This window comes from Pseudochaenichthys georgianus, chromosome 22 (assembly GCF_902827115.2).
Source record: "Pseudochaenichthys georgianus chromosome 22, fPseGeo1.2, whole genome shotgun sequence".
Classification (NCBI taxonomy): Eukaryota; Metazoa; Chordata; class Actinopteri; order Perciformes; family Channichthyidae; genus Pseudochaenichthys; species Pseudochaenichthys georgianus.
Genome location: NC_047524.1, coordinates 31,783,454 through 31,809,334, shown reverse-complemented (window position 1 = coordinate 31,809,334; position 25,881 = coordinate 31,783,454). Strand labels below are relative to the sequence as shown.

Genomic DNA, 25,881 nt, shown 5'->3' with positions numbered 1-25,881 from the left:
CGGCTGAACAAAACAGGTTTGTTTTCCACAGACCTTATTTCCAGCTATTTTCCAAAACCCCTGTGGAGAAATTCCATTGCTTTTTGTGGAGGGAACCAGCAGCTTACTTCCTGGTTTCAGGACGCGTCACTGCACCTCTCAATATGATGCCAGTAAAAACAAGGTCTTCTGTCGGCTCTGTACATTACGGAAGAGGATTAGGGCCACATGAATATTTTTTTTGGGAGGATTTAAAAAAAAAAAAAAAAAATTTGTTCTGGGAAAAAAGTCAGAATTCTGACTTTAATCTCAGAATTCTGACTTTTTTCTCAGAATTCTGACTTTAATCTCAGAATTCTGACTTTTTTCTCAGAACAAAAAAAAAATATTTTTTTTGGGAGAAAAAAAGTCTGAATTCTGACTTTTTTTGGTGGTGTGTTCACAAACTACAACAAACTTGCATATTGACTACATTACATATTCTCCAGTTGCAGAACACAAACCTGACTTGACAGAAATGTAATTTGTTCATGTAATTCAAGACCTTTTAATACTGCTAAAATGTTTAAGGATTCAAACAAGAACAGTTGCATGCTTCATTGTTCTTATATGGAAACAGACAGTTGTAAAATACAATGTACTGTTTGCTCCCTCTTACTTTTTGTGTAAATTGTAAAATGATATGCCACTTACCCAGGTGAATAACTTGTGTAAAAGCATGAATGTGGAGCTAACCCCTTATCTGACCATTGACTGGAATATAAAGTTGCAAAGCAAGTGCCTTGTTCAAAGCATACTTGTTTATTTAGAACATATTTTATACTAGTGTAAAAAGTAATTAAGACATAATCTTAAAATAATGCTTAAAATGTTTTATGATCAAATGTTTCCTCAGGTGTCACATTGCCTTGATTCCAAAGGTCTTGTTAAAGTTTCAAGTGGTGGACTGGGTGGTTCTTCTAAACAAGTAGAGATACACAGGACACACGTGCCCTAGGCACACACACACACACAACCACAGCACACACCACACACACACACACACACACACACACACACACACCCACACACACACACACACACCACACACACACACACACACACACACACACACACACACACACAACACACACACACACACACACACACACCACACACACACACACACACACACACACACACACACACACACACACAACACACACACACACACACACACACATAAACAGACTGAACTAGTCTTCTACCAGTTATCTTAGTTATGAGAAGTTATGATTACAATTGTTTGCTTTTTACTAAGAATGCAAGTATTGCTTTGATACTGAAAGACATTCTGAAGGTAAATTGTATTATGTCTCAACATCTGTTTTGCAGGCATTGTTGTGTGCAACAAAACCCTATCTTTTATTTTGGATACTTTAATAATTGTTATTGCACTGGCACATTACAGGCAGATATTTGTTCCGTTTCTATATTTCACATCTTGTGGATCAACCAATAATTAAAAAAAAAAAGCAAAGCAAAAGGGCTGTAATTTTCCGGTCATCCTTGTGCGGAATTGCCTACTGCAATGTGTAAATCTCTCACTGAAGCTGGTTCTACAGTTACCGGTATTTCTGACTTTTTTTCTCCCAAAGAATTTTTTTTTTTTTTGTTCTGAGAAAAAAGTCAGAATTCTGACTTTTTTCTCCCAAAAAAATAAATGTTTTTTTGTTCTGAGAAAATAGTCAGAATTCTGAGATTAAAGTCAGAATTCTGAGATTAAAGTCAGAATTCTGACTTTTTTCCCAGAACAAAGAAAAAATATATTTTTTAAAATCCTCCCAAAAAAAATATTCATGTGGCCCTAATCCTCTTCCGTAGTACATCAATGCCGACCTATGCTGACAAGTAAGTGAAGAGTAGACAATATAAAAGGTATTGGCGAAATGTCCCAGCAGTTTAGGATAATGAAGGTTCTAATCAAATCAATTACATAGCCATTACATTTCTAACTCCTAATGACAGGAAGGCAGAAAGTGCATTATACAAATAATAATACTCATAATAATAGCAGACATTTTTTAACAATGACCACAATATCATTATTTTAATAAACCAAATATGAACAATTGAGGAAAATGAGGAAGAACTGATGATTAAAATGTTGTAGTAAAGTAGTAATGTAGTTAGTGCATACATTACTATTGCAACAAATGTGTTAATTTTCTTCATTATTAGTCGATTTTTTTTTGGTGGACGAATGCTCCGGGCCAGTGGTTACAATGGTGGGGCCAGTGAGAATACAATGTTACCCTTACTGTCTACCTCTGACTGACTTATGTGGTTTATGGCTGAACTTAACATATACGTTTAAGAAACACTATTGCTATTCAGCCGTTTGTAAAACGACTGGTGTTGACGTTAGTGCTACACTTTTCAGTCATGTTGATTGACCAGCGTAATTTAACCAAACAGCCTTTGTGCCCTGTCATGTGGCCTTTGTGCCCTTAAAAAAAAATGCGAACGGGAAGGCCAAATGGCCTTGCCCCTAAAATGACGAAATTCCAAGCCTGATGGGACTATTTCAAAGTTTCAGAGTTAGATAGTTCGCTTGCTATTTGTATTAACAGATGCAGAAGTTCCACGAGGAGGGAAGAAGGCAACGAGCTATAATACTTCCAACCTGATCAGTCGCCTGAAACATCGCCATGGCTACGATGGTGTGTTAAAAGCGTACGAAGACGCCTGCGCTGCTAAACTAGCGGCGAATCCAAAGCCAGCTGCAAAGGCACCCGGGCTTTTACCTATCGACGAGGCTTTTGAAAAAGGCAAGAACTTTATTTTGGAAAATAAATATGGTCACTTTGAAGTCAGAACTGTTCTTGGCTTTGTTTTGTTCATAGTGGTAATGCTCATGTCCTTTGCTCACCACTGGTCTTTTTTTACCACCAGGTGTGCAAAAACTACAGGTACATTTAATATATATATATTATATTATTATTGGTTATCGGTATCGGTCTTGAGAAGCAGGAAGTTATCGGTATCTGTTTCAAAAAACCAATATCGTGCATCCCTAAAAAAGAGGCAACATTTGCAAAGAATTGTGAATTAGATATAATGCTGCAAGAGAGATAAAGGAATAAGAAAATAAACACAAAAGCAATATATAAATATTAGGAAAAGGAAGAAAGAAAGAAAGACATAAAATACAGTGAAATAAGTATAACATATAAAACAGTTATTCATTAATGCAAAAGAGTTACCACAATAATAGAGATGAATGACAGTCATATCTTAATGATGAAATACAAACAGATTGAGCTACAATCAAAGACGGTGTGAGATAGAATATGATACAGACACTTTGGTAACTGGATTAAAACATGTTTATTTTAGAAAATGAATAGTGTGATTTTAAACTAAATCTGATCCTCTTAAAAATTCAGAATATGTGTAGTAAGTAGTAAAGTATTGGCATCAACATAGCCACTAGAATGATGAATTATGGTCTATTTCAGAATATATATACATATGTCCGGTAATTTGATATGTATCAAAGTACCAGATTATGATTATTGATGCATTATTGTGTTTATCACAGCTGTTAAAGGTGGAGCTAGACATATTCCCAGCATTTTACAAAGCCAATAGTGATTCAATTGGACCCACACTGAAAACTAAAATGTTTAAATGCCCCTATATATATGTATTAGTTATAAAAACAAGATACTATACATGTATATAATAATATAATACTCTAAACAGAATCATTATGCATTCCGAGTACTTTTACATTTGACACTTAGCTTATAATACTTCTGTAGGTCTACTTAAGTATGTTCAACAGTAGTTTACTATTTAATAACTTTAGTATTTGCACTTTTACTTAAAAAAAGAATCTGAGTACTTCTTCCATCACTGAGTACTTCGCGTGTTGTGTAGTAAGGCACGAGCCAACATTGAGCCAGTCCTTCACTAATATCAAACATGAATTGGTTTTATCTCCATGTTTTCGCGCCAACAGGTCCATGATACATTTAACAAAGTTAATGTGCATCAGTATTCATGGGTACAGCGCCTGGTACTCACCTTAATACACTCTGTGGCAGGCAGCCTGCTCAGTAACACCACCATGTTTCCTCTGCTTCCGCCCTCCGCTTGCTGGTCAGCTGACGTCAGTCACATGATAGAAACAGAGGCATTCACGATAGCTTGGAAAAATGGGTTTCATCATTTCTTATGACTTCTTCGGATGTTAAAATACCATTAGTATATTAAATGCTGTTGTATACTCATTATTCGGTTTGAATATGTGTGTGTCTTGCCGCCCTCAGTTATTAAGAAGAAAACAAGATTGATGTTGGCTCGCAAGGCGAACTCCATATATACATTAGCCATTTTAGTGGGACATGATCGTTGAAAAGTGGGCAAACAGCAGTGAGAGTGTTGAAAACAGGTCAACAATGTGACTTTACTATATAAAAACGATTAATTACTTTAGTGCCGATTGGACTAACAAGTCTCAATATTGCATATATGAAGAGCATCCATTAAATTACACACTGATATTGAAGCCATTTTGAAATGTTACAATTTGTCGATTGAGTTCTGTCGGACGCCCCTACACGGGAAAGGGGAGCTTTTAGAGCCGGTGATTTTTTCACTTCCTGCTTTGATCAACAGCAGCAGGGGGCTGTTTGTCGTCGTCTCGCGAGGTCAGTCAGAACAAACATTGAAGGGATGGGATGTAACTTCACTTGAAAATAGACATCGTGTGGTGTTAAAATGCTGGGTAAGTAGGGTGGTCCTTCTGTTTCTGCTGTGGATAAATCCGCTGTTTTCCTGGAATTCTCGTGTTGCTCTGTTCATCCATCACAGTAATGGAGAACTCTGTAGCTACTATAGGTATACTGTACTCAGGGTTGGGAGGGTTACTTTGTAGATGTAATCAGTTACTGATTACTGATTACATGGCTCTGAAAGTAATCCGAAACCCTCAGGGGGGCTTTTGGGTAAAACAGGTGTGTTTCGTTTACGGATAAAGTTGAGTCCTACAGTATGACTTTAGTGGACTTTCAGTAGATTGCATCAAAGCATGCAAACCAGTTTGTGCTGATATTGCTTGTTGTTAAATCTTAGAAGAAGGATATTTGTTGTGCTGTATCTTATAAACATAAAGCAAGGGTTTAATGGTGATCAGCAAAAGTGGAAGAAGTACTCAGATCTTGTACTTAGAGTAGAAAGTAGAAGTCCTGTATTAAAAATGTTACTGAAGTCAAAGTACACAATTATTGACGTCAACATATACTTAAGAACCAAAAGTAAATGTAGGCCTACTCATTATGCAGATGAACCCATTATCTAATAATATATAATGGTACATGGATTGTATGATGTGTTTTGACTATAATTATTGATGTGTTTATCGAAGCTGGTAAAGGTGGAGCTAGTTTGAATGACAAATGTTGATCATATTGATCATTAATCTATATCTACAAAGTAACTAAAGTTACTATATACATGTTGTGGAGTAAAAGTACTCCATTTACCTCTGAATTGTAGTGGGGTAGAAGTACAAAAGTAACATAAAATGGAAATGTGCAAGTACCTCAAAATTGTACTTAAAGAGCAACTTGCAGGTTTTTTTTCTTTCTACATTATGCTTAACCTTGCCTGAAAATTACAATTACAAATGTTAATGCAGGGATTTGATATGTTTTACAAGACATAAGGGCAGGAATTCAGAGGGAAAGGAGCTGTTTTGAGCGCTGCTACTAAAACTGCTTTTTTTAAACGTCTGTTATGGAAATCTGAGACCCAACACTGTGGAGAGTACAAGTCAAAGTGATCAAAACAAATAAATGGTGAATCAGACAGAGTCGTCTTTCTGGTTATTTATTTGAAGCTTCAAATACATAAGATAAAATAAAAATAGACACAGGTCATTCAGAGTATAGGATAGTCCTGCGTGAGTCGTGCGTAGTACAATATGGTAGCAAAGCTTATATACAAGAAGGAAGTTCAGAAATCTGTCTTCACACAGTCACATATTGTTATTAGACACCTGTCCTTGAGCCAGAGATGGGGACTCGAGTCTGCGACTCGGACTCGAGTCGCACACACAGAGACTTCAGACTTGACTTGGACTCGTGACCAAAAGACTTCAGACTCGACTTGGACTCGTGTGTTGGGACTCGTGAACAATCATTCTGTTTTCTATTTTTGGCGTATTAAAGGTGGGGTAGGTACATTTGAGAGAAACCGGCTCGAGATCGCTAGAATTTGAAAATACACAACCGGAGATAATCTGCTAGAGGCTGCTACTTCCTTATAGAGCCCGCCTCCTCCAACACACACGAACGCGCACATGATCAATGAGGGCACGAGATAAGTTTGTGCCCAGATGGAAGGCTGACAGGCAGGTAGGCCATCCAGTTATTTTAGCCGGGCTCATTACGCAGACGTGCGCGCCTCTGTTACTACCTCGTAGTAACACAATGGCGACCTGCGGCTGTACCGCTTGTAATTCGGTTCAACTACAAAAACTTCGAACAAAACGCCGGCGGCACCAACAAAAGGAGCGCACACTGCAAAGTCTGCAATCTCAAAATCAAGGAGGCTGGCGCAACAACGTCGAATTTCATCAGGCACTTGAAAACTCACCCGGAGAGGTCAGTCACATTAACGCATATGGACGGTTAGCAAACATGTTTAGCTCAGCATCAGCTATGTAATGTTAACTGATTTCTGATTCTGAAGTGTTTTGCTTATAAGTTGTTTGCATTTAGCTAAAGTGTGATGTTTTTCCTCATATTGCATTGCAATAGCCTGTTTAAAGTGATCATATAACAAACAACTAATCAGTACTGATACTGTATGCTAATAGATATAGGAGTGATAATAACACAGTAAATGCTTTGAATCTCTTAGATATAGCTGTGCAGTATTCTGAACAGACTGGATAGCAGCAGACAATAGAAGGCTTATTACAACCAGAAGAGACATGAGACTTTTATTTTTTTAGAGACTTGAGACTTGACTTGGACTCGTGACCAAAGACTTGAGACTTGATCAAGTCTCACCCCACAAAGACTTGAGACTTGACTTGGACTCGTGACCAAAGACTTGAGACTTGACTTGGACTTGCAAACAATGACTTATGAACATCTCTGCCTTGAGCTGTAGATAGCATAACGGTTCCCAGAGTAGGGAAGTTCTTGTGTGACTTTGTGTGAGTCTCACCCTAGTCTGCCAAATCAGCTCTGTGGCCTATGCGAAGAAAAACAGCACATCTCAGGAAATGATATAGGTGTTTTACAATGGTTTGAGAAGCATTTGGTTTAAGCATATGGATATAATAAAAATGTCCACTACATTCTCCCCTTTTGATCATACTTGATCAATAAAAACAAATGACAGAATAGACTGATATAACACATCAATGAATACACTCCATCGCTGGTTTAAGTAAACACATCACAAATATATCATAGAAAACTGGCTGTTTTTGTGGAGGACAGACTCCAATATAATGTAAGCATAAGAGAGGAGGGTACACATGATTATATTGTAGTGTCGGAATCAGACTCTTCTGATTCTAGCTGGTCTATCTCACTGTGGCGCAAAGGATTGTCGTGTAATGGAATAGTAGTATACTGAACGAAAGCTGAGGATACCATGCTGGAAACGCACTTGTTCAGTATTGGGATAATCAAACAGGTACAACTGATTAATAGGCCAAAAATGATCGCCAGGGGTGTAACTATCCTAGCCAGCCATGCTTCCCACCCGCCTGATGTAAGCCAGGATCACCAGTCCCAGCCACCTGCGTTGGATATGTCATCCGCTTTCATGTCGGCTAACAGGTCGTTGAGATGCAGCACGGTGTCAGTGATGTTCTTGGTGGCGTCGGGAATGTAAGTGCAACAGGAGTCACCGATCACATGACACAGGCCACCCTTTTGCGGCTTTCACACCAGCGCTTTTCAGTTTCTAGCTCCGAGCGGGAGCTTTTCTGGTTCAGCTCCAGTTTCCCTTCAGCTCCCGCTCTGTTCACACCGCCCACTGGCGCCCCAGAGCTGCCCCTGCTGCGTCATGACGTCACAGTTTATGTGCCTGCTTCATAAAATCCAAACCGCGCGGAAATCCCTCACATCAACAAACAACAATGGCCGATTGTATTGAAGCGCTGTTCGCTTTGGTTATCCTCTTACGAAACCAAATGGAAGGCATCGGACGACTTTACAAGGGACGACTTTACTTGGAACTTTACAAACATCACATGCAAAATGCAAGACTTCTTTGTGGTCTTCAGCATCTACTTCAACGACGAATCTGTAGGAAAAAGAAGGTAAATATACGTCCTATTCGATGGCCTTAGAGCTAGCCTCTGCATGCGCCAAGCTCAAAATACCCAGCTTTGCAGCATTAATTACTATGGTATAACATTAAAACGGATTCTCAATGTTATTTCCACAGATCATGTTGAAATGGCGGAGGTCGCGTGTTATTTGGACACAGCTCAGATCTTCCGATTGGTGGAACACCGTCGCTTCAGACTTCTCCCCTCAGCAATTCATGCAGAATTTGACTTGGTCCCACCTCTGGTAATTACCGTCCCATCTCCAACCTCCCCTTTCTCTCAAAAACAATAGAACGCATCATCTCCAAACAACTCCACTGCCATCTCCAAACCAACCAGCTTTTTGAACCCCTTCAGTCTGGTTTTCGTCCCCACCACAGCACAGAAACGGCCCTCATCAAAGTCCTCAATGACCTCCTCACCTCTGCTGACACCGGTTCCCTCAACATCCTTATCCCCTTCGACCTGAGTGCAGCCTTCGACACCGTGAGCCACACCATTCTGCTTACCCGACTCCAGGATATCGGTATCGAAGGTACTGCACTCAGGTGGCTCCAGTCCTACCTCTCCGACAGATCCCACTTCATCTCCCTCAACAACCACCCCTCTGCCACAGCTTCAGTTACCCAAGGTGGTCCCCAAGGTTCAGTACTCGGCCCCCTCCTCTTCATCATCTACATCCTCCCCTTTGGTCAGATTCTCCGCCAATGCTTTGGGGATAGAGCCTTCTCTGTAGCAGCCCCGAAGCTCTGGAACTCCCTCCCCCAAGACAATCCGTGAGTCTGAGTCCCTCACCCTGTTCCAGTCCCGCCTCAAAACCCACCTCTTCAACTCTGTATCCTTAAGCCCCGCCCCCTCTCAACCAACTTCCTCCTGACTGCTTTTCTGTTTTGTTCCGTTTCTTTTTGGCTTTGTTTTTGTTTTGTTTGTCTACCCTCCCTCCCAGATGTAAAGCGTCTTTGGGTTCAAGAAAAGCGCTATAGAAATATTATTTATTATTATTATTATTACACACTGTACAACCCTACACACTGTACACCACGCATCTACAGCTCCTAAAGCATACTATATCAGGGTACAGCCGTTTGGTATTTTATTATGTGAAGCACTCCATGGTTTTTAGAAAAATATGGACTCTTTGTTTGTAGATATCTACTAAACTACAGCAAATAAAGAAAGTAGGCCTGTTCTACTGAGTGATATATATTTTGGACACTGCTCTGCTTTCTGCACGGACCACACAGCTGTTCTCTCTGGAAACATCGCGTCGTGATGAAAGCAGTTTCTAAAATAATAGGACCGTGGAGGATCCATCAGTGTCTCCTCGGTTAGAGCTCCTCCAGAGAGCCTCCTTGATGCTCGGTCCTCGATGTGCATTTAGAGAAATGAGATGTCCGTCAACATGTCACGCTGAACTCCATTTCCGGGTCACTACCGGAGGACCGAGGAGTCGAGGAGTCGAGGAGGGGAAATTAGAGAATTGAGAAGCCTTCAGAGTGATTGCTTTAATCATAGTGCGGCTCTGTGTTCATGCTGTAACAATGTCGCCTAGTGTTTCTCCTCCATTGCTGTGGAACGTTTGGCATCTATAAACACCTTATTGGGCTGCATAATGTATTTGAAAATGTATCACAAATGATTTTGCTTCCCACAAATAAATGAACGTGACCAACTGTGAAACTTACAAGGTGAATGCTGCAGTCCAGAGTAATAGAGTAACAGTAACACTATTTATTATTAAATATTCAGTAATATATTCAGTCGTAGAAGGTGTATTGAGATAATATAAGTGTAAAGATACTCTATCGTTTTATAAAATACTCTATATGGAACACAAGTCTTATTATCACATTTGAATTAAAGAACCAAAAGTAAATGTACTCATTTTGTACAATTATTTGATTATAATTAGTGATACATTATCACACACACATCACAGCTGGTGAAGTTAGAGCTCATTTAACAACTTGTTGTACTGCTTGGTACTTTTATCTATAATAGTACGTGATGATTATCTAGTTGTTTTAAATGTGGTCGTATTCATCTGAATCAAGGACACATGTCGTGCTGTGAAAAGGAACATGTATGCTTCTTAGATGGAGTGGAATACTAGTATAAAGTAAAGAAAGAAATGAAATACGAGTATGAGTTCCTCTCAGCTGTAATAAAAGTACAGTACTTGTATTACATTGTATATAATGATGCCATAAAGTTAGGCGCAACCAATGCAGAAAATAAGTCTGGAGTATACAACTAAAAGCAGACGGGAAAAAAACTAAATGCACTAAATTCAGTGAACTTATATTATTAATTTTAATATTTATTTTATAATCATTCTTATTTTTGATGCAAAGATTATAGATAATAATTTTTCCCCAAATAAGATTACCTTGTTGGCGGCCTCTAGGGAACTGATGAGTGTGTTTAACTCCTCTCGGTTCATCTCCATGGTGACGGAGCGCAGGGCTGCGTCCTCCCTCACATCCAGACTGAGGCTGAGCAGAGGGGGTGTGCAGGGACGAGATCTTATCACTGGAGAGGGACAGCTGCAGGGGGGGGGGGGGGGGGCACAGAGGGGAGGGGGTTCAACTTTAGAGAGACTTGTCTTCTAATGCCCCTTTTCCACCAAAACCGGTTCCGGTTCAAGATCCGTTCTTGTGCTTAACTGGTTCTTCTCTGTAGCACCACTTGTGTTTCCACAGGCAGCCGCCATAATATGCTAGACCCTCCAGAAAAACGTGATTCTGCGATCGCAGAATTTACCGCATAATCAGCAACATGGCGCAGATTTTTGAAAAGGCCGCATATTTATCAAAAGGCCGCATAATCCCCGCATTTTTCCACACAAAGTTGAGCAAAAAAAAGTTAACTCGTCTTGACGTGATGATGATGATGACGACGACGACGACGACGACGACGACGACGATGATGATGGTGGTGATGATGATGATGATGACGCGACGTCATCAGCTCGTGCATCACAGAAGGTAAACAACACCGTAGAGTGAACGTGTGGAGCTCACACGAGAGAGAAAACACCAAGATGAAAAAATCTAATCCATCTCATTTACCGACGAACATTTCTGCTAAAGACCGGGCAAAGCAGTTCCCCGATGTCTCGCACGAAAGTGGGGGGGAACTATTCCGCACCCCGTGCAACTGTGTTGGATCATAAGAGAACATCCACGGTGACGACCCACTTTGATTCATTCAAACATTTGAAAATGCTTTCTGCTGCTGCGGACAAGAACGCCAAACAACTCACGTCCGCCGAGGCATCGACCTCCAAAACCCTTTCGAGGGCTACAAGAAACGAGGTGAGAAGCCTACAAGATTGAAGCTGGTCAGATAACGAACGAGTAAATGAAAACAGAATGAGGCGGAGAAGTGGTGTGTGTGTGTGTGTGTGTGGTGTGTGTGTGTATGTATGTGTGGTGTGTGTGTTGCTTTTTTGCTTTTCCAATAGATAAACATTGAATGTGTGTAATTGAATAGGAAAGGGGCTTAACGTTAGTGGCAGGTTGTGTGTGAGAGGGAATAAATAAGACAGCCCAATATTTAAAAAAAAATCTATTCTTTTTCGCAACTTTCCGCAATTTCACCGCATACAATCACATAAAAACCCCGCATGTTTAATCGCATAATCAAGGATGTTTGCCCGCGTTCTTCTGGAGGCTCTAACATGCTGTAGGTCTTCAGGAAGTCATACATGCATTCATGACACTTTACCTCAGTCACAACGCAGACTCTATGCATTACATTAACGCACACAATGTTGACAATATCTGCTTTTTTTACTGCACATAATTTATATCATTCTATTTCAATGTAAATACTGCTATATTTAATTAATGTGTCTATTTTACTATATTTTTTTTAATGTTATTATAGTTTTCTTAAAAAAGTACTCCATCTGTGTTTTTGAATTGTTGTTTTATTTTGATGTCTGCACCACCAATTCTTCGTACGTGTCAACCTACCTGGTAATAAACATGTTACTGATTAAGTCACACCCCCATGACGAGAACAATCTACCAGTGCTGAGCTGCATCTCAAATTAATCTTTAGAGCTAATAAGAATGACAAATAAAGCATGGAGTGACCTTGAGTTGCCAGTCGAAGTCCTGCAGCATGGCGGAGGAGATGGAGTTGGTTCTGTCCAGCAGAGCGTGGTGGATCTCCTCCCGCCTGGCCCTCAGCACGCTCAGCAACCGCCTCAGCATGGTTGCTGCCAACATCTGCCAGCCCCCCCAGCACCTGCACGAGAAACAGAGCTGAGACCACAGCCAGCATGCTGCTCTGCTGGATGAAGCATGGAGGTCTACTGAGAGCTGGATAAAGCATGCCGGTCATTATGGCCAAATGAAACCAACATGGGCTGACTGGAGAACAAGCACTCGGATGTTCTGACAGCCCGGTGCATCCAATGAGTTTGTTTATTCTTATACTGTGCCAGAAAACCGTTTCATATTTGAATTATTTATAGAAAACATGAATTCTTCAGCCCTTCATCATACAAACTCTGAATGAACACAAATACCTCAAAATCACTTTTTCAAAAGCCTCTTTAATGTGCTATATAAGAACTTGAAATACCAACAGTCAGTGGTTGCATTTCCTTCATTGTCCCTCATAATCTATTATTACTCGTGATTCTTCCGAAGATAGTAAAATGCTTATTGAATAGAATCACATTTCCATTCATTCAATTAAATGCAATAATACATTTAGAAGACAAGCTTTTACTTGATGCACTTCTAAAGGCATGGAACATACAGATGCACAGACGTGTCTCAACAGAGAATGTACAATGTAAGTCAATAGAAGCACTGTGTTGGCCTGGTGGCATCAGGTGACGGTCACAGAGGTTGTAGCTCCACACTTTGGCCACTAAGAAACATTGCTCCAACCTGAGTTCAATCATTTAGTAAAGGTCTGCCATATAAATGTAGAAAATAAAGTCAGCTATTCGTCCTATTCAGTCCCCAAGCAGAAGTCACACGCCCTGGCTCTCACCTCCTCCTCGGAGCTGTCGCTGCCCACTGCCCGGCGGTAGAAGGCGCTCAGGGAGTCCAGCAGCTGCAGCCACTCCTCTGGGCTCCAGGTGCTGCTGTGCTCTGACCTGCGGGGGGGCTCCCTGCCACACAGGCCATCCACCACCCTGTGACAAAACTACACACCAGACAGAACCCAATATGCATGTTGGTTAGGGGGAAACACAAGCAAGTACCTTTGGTTTTTACATTATTTGTTCAATTTTTATATAAATGTGGGGAAAAAGTAATTTGGTCTGTTTGGGCTCCCATGATGGGCCTTTAGCTGGGATGTGAGTGACACAGACACTGGAATACATCCCAGCATCCAAAGACTCAAAGGCTTTCACATGCACAATAACTACAGTGCCGTTTGGGCAATGCAAATCCCAGGCTCCTATGAACATGCACAATACACTTTAGACATAATAGAAAAAGAGTAGTGGTGCACGATAATTATCGGCCCGATATTAGGAATTATGACGTCATCCCGATAAAAGTATTAATAGCACCGATAATATACAATATATTTTTTGGGTGAAAAATCCTGCGGTGTCGGTGGATTGGGATGAGGGGCGCTTGTTTTCACTCGGCTCCTCCCGTTTTGCCAGTACTGTGGTATTAGTGGTTTAGGAAGAGGGGAGTTTTTCACAAATCCAGCGCTCCCTTCTCATGCCTAGCTGTGACGTAATGGTGTGCGGCCGTGAAGCCAGGACAGTAAACAAACATGTCGTCAGTAGTATGGGACTCAGGGTGGGAATTTCACGACGGCCATGGCCGTCGTTTGCCCCGCACTTTGGCCGTGATGCCCTGTTAAAAAAAATGCAATTCACGGCCAAAGTGGCCTTTGTGCCCCTGTCAAAAGTAAAAAAAAATTCCCTGTGGTTATTGGTATTTTGACTAGCAATTTAGTTAAATTGTTTCGTTTATCAACGCTACAACATAGCGTTTCGTGAGTCGGTTGTGGTTGTTGGGGGCAAAAGCAAACAGCTGTTTGCTGCTCGCGCTGTGCTCCGCCAGCAAACAGCTGTTTGCTGCGAGCACAGCGCGAGGGCAGGCTCCAGTGAGCGGGGAGGGCGCTCCTTCTTCACTACAGACTATCGCGCCACCTAACCATTCGCCAAAATGTTTTTAATACGAGCGGTAACCGGCCAAGCGCCGGGCAAAAAACAATCTTCTAATAAAAGAAAGTCACCGGAGGAGTTAAAGGAGTGACAGGGAGTTGGCTGCAGTGTCGCGTCCTAAAACCCTTTTATAATCCTATCGATTAGATTTATGATTCGAAAATTATAAAAGTAGGGTAGACATGTGGAGATTATCCGGCTGAACAAAACAGGTTTGTTTTCCACAGACCTTATTTCCAGCTATTTTCCAAAACCCTGTGGAGAAAATTCCATTGCTTTTTAGTGGAGGGAACCAGCAGCTTACTTCCTGGTTTCAGGACGCTGTCACTGCACCTCTCAATATGATGCCAGTAAAAACAAGGTCTTCTGTCGGCTCTGTACATTACGGAAGAGGATTAGGGCCACATGAATATTTTTTTGGGAGGATTTAAAAAAAAAAAAAAAAATTTGTTCTGGGAAAAAAGTCAGAATTCTGACTTTAATCTCAGAATTCTGACTTTTTTCTCAGAATTCTGACTTTAATCTCAGAATTCTGACTTTTTTCTCAGAACAAAAAAAAAATATTTTTTTGGGAGAAAAAAGTCTGAATTCTGACTTTTTTTGGTGGTGTGTTCACAAACTACAACAAACTTGCATATTGACTACATTACATATTCTCCAGTTGCAGAACACAAACCTGACTTGACAGAAATGTAATTTGTTCATGTAATTCAAGACCTTTTAATACTGCTAAAATGTTTAAGGATTCAAACAAGAACAGTTGCATGCTTCATTGTTCTTATATGGAAACAGACAGTTGTAAAATACAATGTACTGTTTGCTCCCTCTTACTTTTTGTGTAAATTGTAAAATGATATGCCACTTACCCAGGTGAATAACTTGTGTAAAAGCATGAATGTGGAGCTAACCCCTTATCTGACCATTGACTGGAATATAAAGTTGCAAAGCAAGTGCCTTGTTCAAAGCATACTTGTTTATTTAGAACATATTTTATACTAGTGTAAAAAGTAATTAAGACATAATCTTAAATAATGCTTAAAATGTTTATGATCAAATGTTTCCTCAGGTGTCACATTGCCTTGATTTCCAAAGGTCTTGTTTAAAGGTTTCAAGTGGTGGACTGGGTGGTTCTTCTAACAAGTAGATACACAGACACACTTGGCCATAGGCACACCACACACACACACACACACACTACACACACACACACACACACACACACACACACACACACACACACACACACACACACACACACACACACACACACACACACACACACACACACACACACACACACACACACACACACACACACACACACACACACACAACACACACACACACACACACACACACACACCACACACACACCCACACCCACACACATAACAGAACTGAACTAGTCTTCTACCAGTTATTCTTAGTTATGAGAAGTTATGATTACAATTGTTTTGCTTTTTACTAAGATTGCAAGTATTGCTTTGATACTGAAAGACATTCTGAAGGTAAATTGTTATTATGTCTCAACATCTGTTTTGCAGGCATTGTTGTGTTGCAACAAAACCTATCTTTTATTTTTGGATACTTTAATAATTGTTATTGCACTGGCACATTACAGGCAGATATTTGTTCCGTTTCTATATTTCACATCTTGTGGATCAACCAATAATTAAAAAAAAAAAGCAAAGCAAAAGGGCTGTAATTTTCCGGTCATCCTTGTGCGGAATTGCCTACTGCAATGTGTAAATCTCTCACTGAAGCTGGTTCTACAGTTACCGGTATTTCTGACTTTTTTTCTCCCAAAGAATTTTTTTTTTTTTTGTTCTGAGAAAAAGTCAGGAATTCTGACTTTTTTCTCCCAAAAAAATAAATGTTTTTTTGTTCTGAGAAAATAGTCAGAATTCTGAGATTAAAGTCAGAATTCTGAGATTAAAGTCAGAATTCTGACTTTTTTCCCAGAACAAAGAAAAAATATATTTTTTAAAATCCTCCCAAAAAAAATATTCATGTGGCCCTAATCCTCTTCCGTAGTACATCAATGCCGACCTATGCTGACAAGTAAGTGAAGAGTAGACAATATAAAAGGTATTGGCGAAATGTCCCAGCAGTTTAGGATAATGAAGGTTCTAATCAAATCAATTACATAGCCATTACATTTCTAACTCCTAATGACAGGAAGGCAGAAAGTGCATTATACAAATAATAATACTCATAATAATAGCAGACATTTTTTAACAATGACCACAATATCATTATTTTAATAAACCAAATATGAACAATTGAGGAAAATGAGGAAGAACTGATGATTAAAATGTTGTAGTAAAGTAGTAATGTAGTTAGTGCATACATTACTATTGCAACAAATGTGTTAATTTTCTTCATTATTAGTCGATTTTTTTTTTGGTGGACGAATGCTCCGGGCCAGTGGTTACAATGGTGGGGCCAGTGAGAATACAATGTTACCCTTACTGTCTACCTCTGACTGACTTATGTGGTTTATGGCTGAACTTAACATATACGTTTAAGAAACACTATTGCTATTCAGCCGTTTGTAAAACGACTGGTGTTGACGTTAGTGCTACACTTTTCAGTCATGTTGATTGACCAGCGTAATTTAACCAAACAGCCTTTGTGCCCTGTCATGTGGCCTTTGTGCCCTTAAAAAAAATGCGAACGGGAAGGCCAAATGGCCTTGCCCCTAAAATGACGAAATTCCAAGCCTGATGGGACTATTTCAAAGTTTCAGAGTTAGATAGTTCGCTTGCTATTTGTATTAACAGATGCAGAAGTTCCACGAGGAGGGAAGAAGGCAACGAGCTATAATACTTCCAACCTGATCAGTCGCCTGAAACATCGCCATGGCTACGATGGTGTGTTAAAAGCGTACGAAGACGCCTGCGCTGCTAAACTAGCGGCGAATCCAAAGCCAGCTGCAAAGGCACCCGGGCTTTTACCTATCGACGAGGCTTTTGAAAAAGGCAAGAACTTTATTTTGGAAAATAAATATGGTCACTTTGAAGTCAGAACTGTTCTTGGCTTTGTTTTGTTCATAGTGGTAATGCTCATGTCCTTTGCTCACCACTGGTCTTTTTTACCACCAGGTGTGCAAAAACTACAGGTACATTTAATATATATATATTATATTATTATTGGTTATCGGTATCGGTCTTGAGAAGCAGGAAGTTATCGGTATCTGTTTCAAAAAACCAATATCGTGCATCCCTAAAAAAGAGGCAACATTTTGCAAAGAATTGTGAATTAGATATAATGCTGCAAGAGAGATAAAGGAATAAGAAAATAAACACAAAAGCAATATATAAATATTAGGAAAAGGAAGAAAGAAAGAAAGACATAAAATACAGTGAAATAAGTATAACATATAAAACAGTTATTCATTAATGCAAAAGAGTTACCACAATAATAGAGATGAATGACAGTCATATCTTAATGATGAAATACAAACAGATTGAGCTACAAATCAAAGACGGTGTGAGATAGAATATGATACAGACACTTTGGTAACTGGATTAAAACATGTTTATTTTAGAAAATGAATAGTGTGATTTTAAACTAAATCTGATCCTCTTAAAAATTCAGAATATGTGTAGTAAGTAGTAAAGTATTGGCATCAACATAGCCACTAGAATGATGAATTATGGTCTATTTCAGAATATATATACATATGTCCGGTAATTTGATATGTATCAAAGTACCAGATTATGATTATTGATGCATTATTGTGTTTATCACAGCTGTTAAAGGTGGAGCTAGACATATTCCCAGCATTTTACAAAGCCAATAGTGATTCAATTGGACCCACACTGAAAAACTAAAATGTTTAAATGCCCCTATATATATGTATTAGTTATAAAAACAAGATACTATACATGTATATAATAATATAATACTCTAAACAGAATCATTATGCATTCCGAGTACTTTTACATTTGACACTTAGCTTATAATACTTCTGTAGGTCTACTTAAGTATGTTCAACAGTAGTTTACTATTTAATAACTTTAGTATTTGCACTTTTACTTAAAAAAAGAATCTGAGTACTTCTTCCATCACTGAGTACTTCGCGTGTTGTGTAGTAAGGCACGAGCCAACATTGAGCCAGTCCTTCACTAATATCAAACATGAATTGGTTTATCTCCATGTTTTCGCGCCAACAGGTCCATGATACATTTAACAAAGTTAATGTGCATCAGTATTCATGGGTACAGCGCCTGGTACTCACCTTAATACACTCTGTGGCAGGCAGCCTGCTCAGTAACACCACCATGTTTTCCTCTGCTTCCGCCCTCCGCTTGCTGGTCAGCTGACGTCAGTCACATGATAGAAACAGAGGCATTCACGATAGCTTGGAAAAATGGGTTTCATCATTTCTTATGACTTCTTCGGATGTTAAAATACCATTAGTATATATAAATGCTGTTGTATACTCATTATTCGGTTTGAATATGTGTGTGTCTTGCCGCCCTCAGTTATTAAGAAGAAAACAAAGATTGATGTTGGCTCGCAAGGCGAACTCCATATATACATTAGCCATTTTAGTGGGACATGATCGTTGAAAAGTGGGCAAACAGCAGTGAGAGTGTTGAAAACAGGTCAACAATGTGACTTTACTATATAAAAACGATTAATTACTTTAGTGCCGATTGGACTAACAAGTCTCAATAATTGCATATATGAAGAGCATCCATTAAATTACACACTGATATTGAAGCCATTTTGAAATGTTACAATTTGTCGATTGAGTTCTGTCGGACGCCCCTACACGGGAAAGGGGAGCTTTTAGAGCCGGTGATTTTTTTCACTTCCTGCTTTGATCAACAGCAGCAGGGGGCTGTTTGTCGTCGTCTCGCGAGGTCAGTCAGAACAAACATTGAAGGGATGGGATGTAACTTCACTTGAAAATAGACATCGTGTGGTGTTAAAATGCTGGGTAAGTAAGGGTGGTCCTTCTCTGTTTCTGCTGTGGATAAATCCGCTGTTTTCCTGGAATTCTCGTGTTGCTCTGTTCATCCATCACAGTAATGGAGAACTCTGTAGCTACTATAGGTATACTGTACTCAGGGTTGGGAGGGTTACTTTGTAGATGTAATCAGTTACTGATTACTGATTACATGGCTCTGAAAGTAATCCGAAACCCTCAGGGGGGCTTTTGGGTAAACAGGTGTGTTTCGTTTACGGATAAAGTTGAGTCCTACAGTATGACTTTAGTGGACTTTCAGTAGATTGCATCAAAGCATGCAACCAGTTTGTGCTGATATTGCTTGTTGTTAAATCTTAGAAGAAGGATATTTGTTGTGCTGTATCTTATAAACATAAAGCAAGGGTTTAATGGTGATCAGCAAAAGTGGAAGAAGTACTCAGATCTTGTACTTAGAGTAGAAAGTAGAAGTCCTGTATTAAAAATGTTACTGAAGTCAAAGTACACAATTATTGACGTCAACATATACTTAAGAACCAAAAGTAAATGTAGGCCTACTCATTATGCAGATGAACCCATTATCTAATAATATATAATGGTACATGGATTGTATGATGTGTTTTGACTATAATTATTGATGTGTTTATCGAAGCTGGTAAAGGTGGAGCTAGTTTGAATGACAAATGTTGATCATATTGATCATTAATCTATATCTACAAAGTAACTAAAGTTACTATATACATGTTGTGGAGTAAAAGTACTCCATTTACCTCTGAATTGTAGTGGGGTAGAAGTACAAAGTAACATAAAATGGAAATGTGCAAGTACCTCAAAATTGTACTTAAAGAGCAACTTGCAGGTTTTTTTTCTTTCTACATTTATGCTTAACCTTGCCTGAAAATTACAATTACAAATGTTAATGCAGGATTTGATATGTTTTACAAGACATAAGGGCAGGAATTCAGAGGGAAAGGAGCTGTTTTGAGCGCTGCTACTAAAAACTGCTTTTTTAAACGTCTGTTATGGAAATCTGAGACCCAACACTGTGGAGAGTACAAGTCAAAGTGATCAAAACAAATAAATGGTGAATCAGACAGAGTCGTCTTTCTGGTTATTTATTTGAAGCTTCAAATACATAAGATAAAATAAAAATAGACACAGGTCATTCAGAGTATAGGATAGTCTGCGTGAGTGTGCGTAGTACAATATGGTAGCAAAGCTTATATACAAGAAGGAAGTTCAGAAATCTGTCTTCACACAGTCACATATTGTTATTAGACACCTGTCCTTGAGCCAGAGATGGGGACTCGAGTCTGCGACTCGGACTCGAGTCGCACACACAGAGACTTCAGACTTGACTTGGACTCGTGACCAAAAGACTTCAGACTCGACTTGGACTCGTGTGTTGGGACTCGTGAACAATCATTCTGTTTTCTATTTTTGGCGTATTAAAGGTGGGGTAGGTACATTTGAGAGAAACCGGCTCGAGATCGCTAGAATTTGAAAATACACAACCGGAGATAATCTGCTAGAGGCTGCTACTTCCTTATAGAGCCCGCCTCCTCCAACACACACGAACGCGCACATGATCAATGAGGGCACGAGATAAGTTTGTGCCCAGATGGAAGGCTGACAGGCAGGTAGGCCATCCAGTTATTTTAGCCGGGCTCATTACGCAGACGTGCGCGCCTCTGTTACTACCTCGTAGTAACACAATGGCGACCTGCGGCTGTACCGCTTGTAATTCGGTTCAACTACAAAAACTTCGAACAAAACGCCGGCGGCACCAACAAAAGGAGCGCACACTGCAAAGTCTGCAATCTCAAAATCAAGGAGGCTGGCGCAACAACGTCGAATTTCATCAGGCACTTGAAAACTCACCCGGAGAGGTCAGTCACATTAACGCATATGGACGGTTAGCAAACATGTTTAGCTCAGCATCAGCTATGTAATGTTAACTGATTTCTGATTCTGAAGTGTTTTGCTTATAAGTTGTTTGCATTTAGCTAAAGTGTGATGTTTTTCCTCATATTGCATTGCAATAGCCTGTTTAAAGTGATCATATAACAAACAACTAATCAGTACTGATACTGTATGCTAATAGATATAGGAGTGATAATAACACAGTAAATGCTTTGAATCTCTTAGATATAGCTGTGCAGTATTCTGAACAGACTGGATAGCAGCAGACAATAGAAGGCTTATTACAACCAGAAGAGACATGAGACTTTTATTTTTTTAGAGACTTGAGACTTGACTTGGACTCGTGACCAAAGACTTGAGACTTGATCAAGTCTCACCCCACAAAGACTTGAGACTTGACTTGGACTCGTGACCAAAGACTTGAGACTTGACTTGGACTTGCAAACAATGACTTATGAACATCTCTGCCTTGAGCTGTAGATAGCATAACGGTTCCCAGAGTAGGGAAGTTCTTGTGTGACTTTGTGTGAGTCTCACCCTAGTCTGCCAAATCAGCTCTGTGGCCTATGCGAAGAAAACAGCACATCTCAGGAAATGATATAGGTGTTTTACAATGGTTTGAGAAGCATTTGGTTTAAGCATATGGATATAATAAAAATGTCCACTACATTCTCCCCTTTTGATCATACTTGATCAATAAAAACAAATGACAGGATAGACTGATATAACACATCAATGAATACACTCCATCGCTGGTTTAAGTAAACACATCACAAATATATCATAGAAAACTGGCTGTTTTTGTGGAGGACAGACTCCAATATAATGTAAGCATAAGAGAGGAGGGTACACATGATTATATTGTAGTGTCGGAATCAGACTCTTCTGATTCTAGCTGGTCTATCTCACTGTGGCGCAAAGGATTGTCGTGTAATGGAATAGTAGTATACTGAACGAAAGCTGAGGATACCATGCTGGAAACGCACTTGTTCAGTATTGGGATAATCAAACAGGTACAACTGATTAATAGGCCAAAAATGATCGCCAGGGGTGTAACTATCCTAGCCAGCCATGCTTCCCACCCGCCTGATGTAAGCCAGGATCACCAGTCCCAGCCACCTGCGTTGGATATGTCATCCGCTTTCATGTCGGCTAACAGGTCGTTGAGATGCAGCACGGTGTCAGTGATGTTCTTGGTGGCGTCGGGAATGTAAGTGCAACAGGAGTCACCGATCACATGACACAGGCCACCCTTTTGCGGCTTTCACACCAGCGCTTTTCAGTTTCTAGCTCCGAGCGGGAGCTTTTCTGGTTCAGCTCCAGTTTCCCTTCAGCTCCCGCTCTGTTCACACCGCCCACTGGCGCCCCAGAGCTGCCCCTGCTGCGTCATGACGTCACAGTTTATGTGCCTGCTTCATAAAATCCAAACCGCGCGGAAATCCCTCACATCGACAACAACAACAATGGCCGATTGTATTGAAGCGCTGTTCGCTTTGGTTATCCTCTTACGAAACCAAATGGAAGGCATCGGACGACTTTACAAGGGACGACTTTACTTGGAACTTTACAAACATCACATGCAAAATGCAAGACTTCTTTGTGGTCTTCAGCATCTACTTCAACGACGAATCTGTAGGAAAAAGAAGGTAAATATACGTCCTATTCGATGGCCTTAGAGCTAGCCTCTGCATGCGCCAAGCTCAAAATACCCAGCTTTGCAGCATTAATTACTATGGTATAACATTAAAACGGATTCTCAATGTTATTTCCACAGATCATGTTGAAATGGCGGAGGTCGCGTGTTATTTGGACACAGCTCAGATCTTCCGATTGGTGGAACACCGTCGCTTCAGACTTCTCCCCTCAGCAATTCATGCAGAATTTCCGAGTGTCCAGGGAGTCCTTTGAGTACATCTGCAACCAGCTCAGCGGCGTTTTGGGGAGAAGAAACACAAATTACCGTCGGTGTTTACCCAATAAAAAACGGGTTGCAATTGCCCTCTGGAAGCTGGCCACCGGCGGAGAATACAGGACCATCAGCCATCTTTTCGGGGTAGGCCTCAGCACCGTTTGCCTCTGTGTTCAGGATTTCTGCAGGGCAACCATGGAAGTTCTGCTTCCACTGCATATCAAATTCCCTGATGTGGAGAAGTTGGTGGAAATGGCCACTTTTTTCAACAACCGTTGGAGAGCACCACAGTGTGTTGGTGCAATAGATGGAAGCCACATCCCTATCTTAGCACCAGCAAATTATCCCAAGGACTATTATAACAGAAAAGGATGGCATTCTGTTGTTCTACAGGCTGTTGTTGATGGCAGGGTGATGTTCTGGGATGTGTGTGTTGGTGACCCAGGTAGTGTACATGATGCTAGAGTGCTAAAACAATCCAATCTTTGGGTGGCTATCAGTGATGGAGTGTTGCTAGGCCAAAACCAAATGGCCGTCTCTGGCTGTGATGTGGGACATTACCTGATTGGTGACCCAGCCTATCCAATGCAAAGATGGCTAATGAAACCATTTCCGGACACCGGGAGACTGACCCCTGAACAGCACACCTACAATCAGAGGCTGAGCAGTGCACGGGCGGTTGTTGAGATGGCTTTTGGAAGGCTAAAAGGAAGATGGAGGTGCCTCCTAAAAAGGAACGACAGTGAGCTGGAGCTCACCAAAATAATGACAGTGACTTGCTGTGTACTACACAACATATGTGAGGAACATAGCGACAACTTCACTGATGATTGCCATGAAGTTGTGTACGACCAACCCCCTATACACCCCTTTCCAGAGAACGGTAGACAAGAAGGAGCTGATGTTAGATCTGCATTGATGGAGTATTTCAACATGGGGGACCACTAATATTACTGCAGTTAAACCTGATCTATTTTGTATCATGCCTCTTACAATAAAATCACTGGATCAGACTTGAATTGTGTTTTATTTTGTATACAAATCACAGAATGTAGATAAACAGGTATGAACAATATTCTTATAAAAATAGTGCACCCAAAAGGTTTAGCCCAGGGGTCTCCAACCTTTCTTCATCTGAGAGCTACATTTATTCACATAGCACTCATCGGTTGAATTAAGCTACTTTTGTAAACTTGTGAAATTGCAATACCCAAAGCTTATCAAAATAAAATGTGAGTGTGCGCTGTCACCTGAGCTGCTGTGCTGTGTGTGCAGAGACAGCTGTGCTAAACATTCATCAGGGTTTGGCCCTCTTTGGATGTGTTATGAACAATGTAGTGCTAACCTCAGCGTTGTCATTACATGTGTGCTGGGTAAGGGCACAGTACATATGAGTTATTTCCCTTCACTTTGATTTACGTCAGTATTATATATCCTAACTTCTTTCTAAAGATAAATAGGAATAAAATAAATGGTGTGCCTTGCTCCAGCTTGACAGACACATTTATTTTCGATAACACAGGTAACGATTCCATTTAGCATAATTGTGTTTAAAGAATGCATGGCAGAATCAGACTTAGCATACGAGTAGTTCATCAGTGTTTAAGTTAAATAACGCTATAGTGTGGCAACACAATGATAACGGTAACATGCTGATGTTTAGCAAGTATAATACTTATCATCTACCACTGTTTTAGTTCAGTGTTTTATCATAGTGACATTAGCTAGTTTGCAGTGGATCACTGGACAAATAAAATGTAATAAGACATGACTTATGTTTATTTTACATACAAAGTATGGACAATATTCGTACTGTATATAATATAAATAAAGTGAATTTAAAAAAGAATGTATACAAAGTATTCACAAAAAAGTGTGGAGAACATACTGTATATAATATAAATAAAGTGAATTTAAAAAAGAATGTACACAAAGTATTCACAAAAAAGTGTGGAGAACATACTGTGTATAATATAAATAAAGTTAATTTAAAAAATAATGTATACAAAGTATTCACAAAAAAGTGTGGAGAACATACTGTATATACTATAATTAAGTGTATTTAAAAAAGAATGTACACAAAGTATTCACAAAAAAGTGTGGAGAACATACTGTATATACTATAATTAAGTGTATTTAAAAAAGAATGTACACAAAGTATTCACAAAAAAGTGTGGAGAACATACTGTATATAATATAACTATAAAATAAGGTTTGCTGTTGGTCTCCATCACCTTCACCATTCTGTCTAACAAGCCAAGCATTTGGCTGTTCTGCTCGTCCTTCGCGATTCTGTTGATCCCGTTCTGCTCGATTCTGCTCTGTTAAAGCAGTTATGTTGAAAACCCGTAGGAACTCAGCATTGGTCTCCTGCACCTCCTGAAACAATGCCCGGGTCTGCGCCAGTAGCTCTTCGTCCCTGGCGTCACTCTTCTCCATTAACAAGACAAGGCCAGATGACGAATCCCGCTTCCTTTTAACTACAAAGGAAACAATAATAATGAAGTCAACACCGTATTCATGGCATTCTATGAGGTGTAAATTATATACCGTGTAATGAAATGTTTTATTGTTATTATGGCTGCAGTTGCATAACTTGAACAACTACTACAATGACAATGCCATGATAA

General features: G+C 39.9%; 2 protein-coding genes and 1 pseudogene across 2 annotated transcripts in view; 1 reads left to right on the top strand and 2 right to left on the bottom strand.

The window, feature by feature from the left end:
* LOC117467724 (COMM domain-containing protein 8-like) overlaps positions 1–4,095 on the bottom strand; it is a 17,967-nt gene extending 13,872 nt beyond the window's left edge. Inside the window, 1 exon segment of the mRNA XM_034111557.2 lies at positions 4,051–4,095. Within this exon segment, the coding sequence (XP_033967448.1) occupies positions 4,051–4,095 (45 nt within the window).
* Positions 4,096–10,643: 6,548 nt separating this feature from the next.
* On the bottom strand, positions 10,644–18,817 carry LOC117467480 (COMM domain-containing protein 8-like; annotated as a pseudogene).
* Positions 18,818–19,322: 505 nt separating this feature from the next.
* Positions 19,323–25,881, top strand: part of atp10d (ATPase phospholipid transporting 10D) — a 61,273-nt gene continuing 54,714 nt past the window's right edge. Inside the window, 1 exon segment of the mRNA XM_071207264.1 lies at positions 19,323–19,431. The gene's annotated coding sequence lies outside the window, so the exon portion shown is untranslated.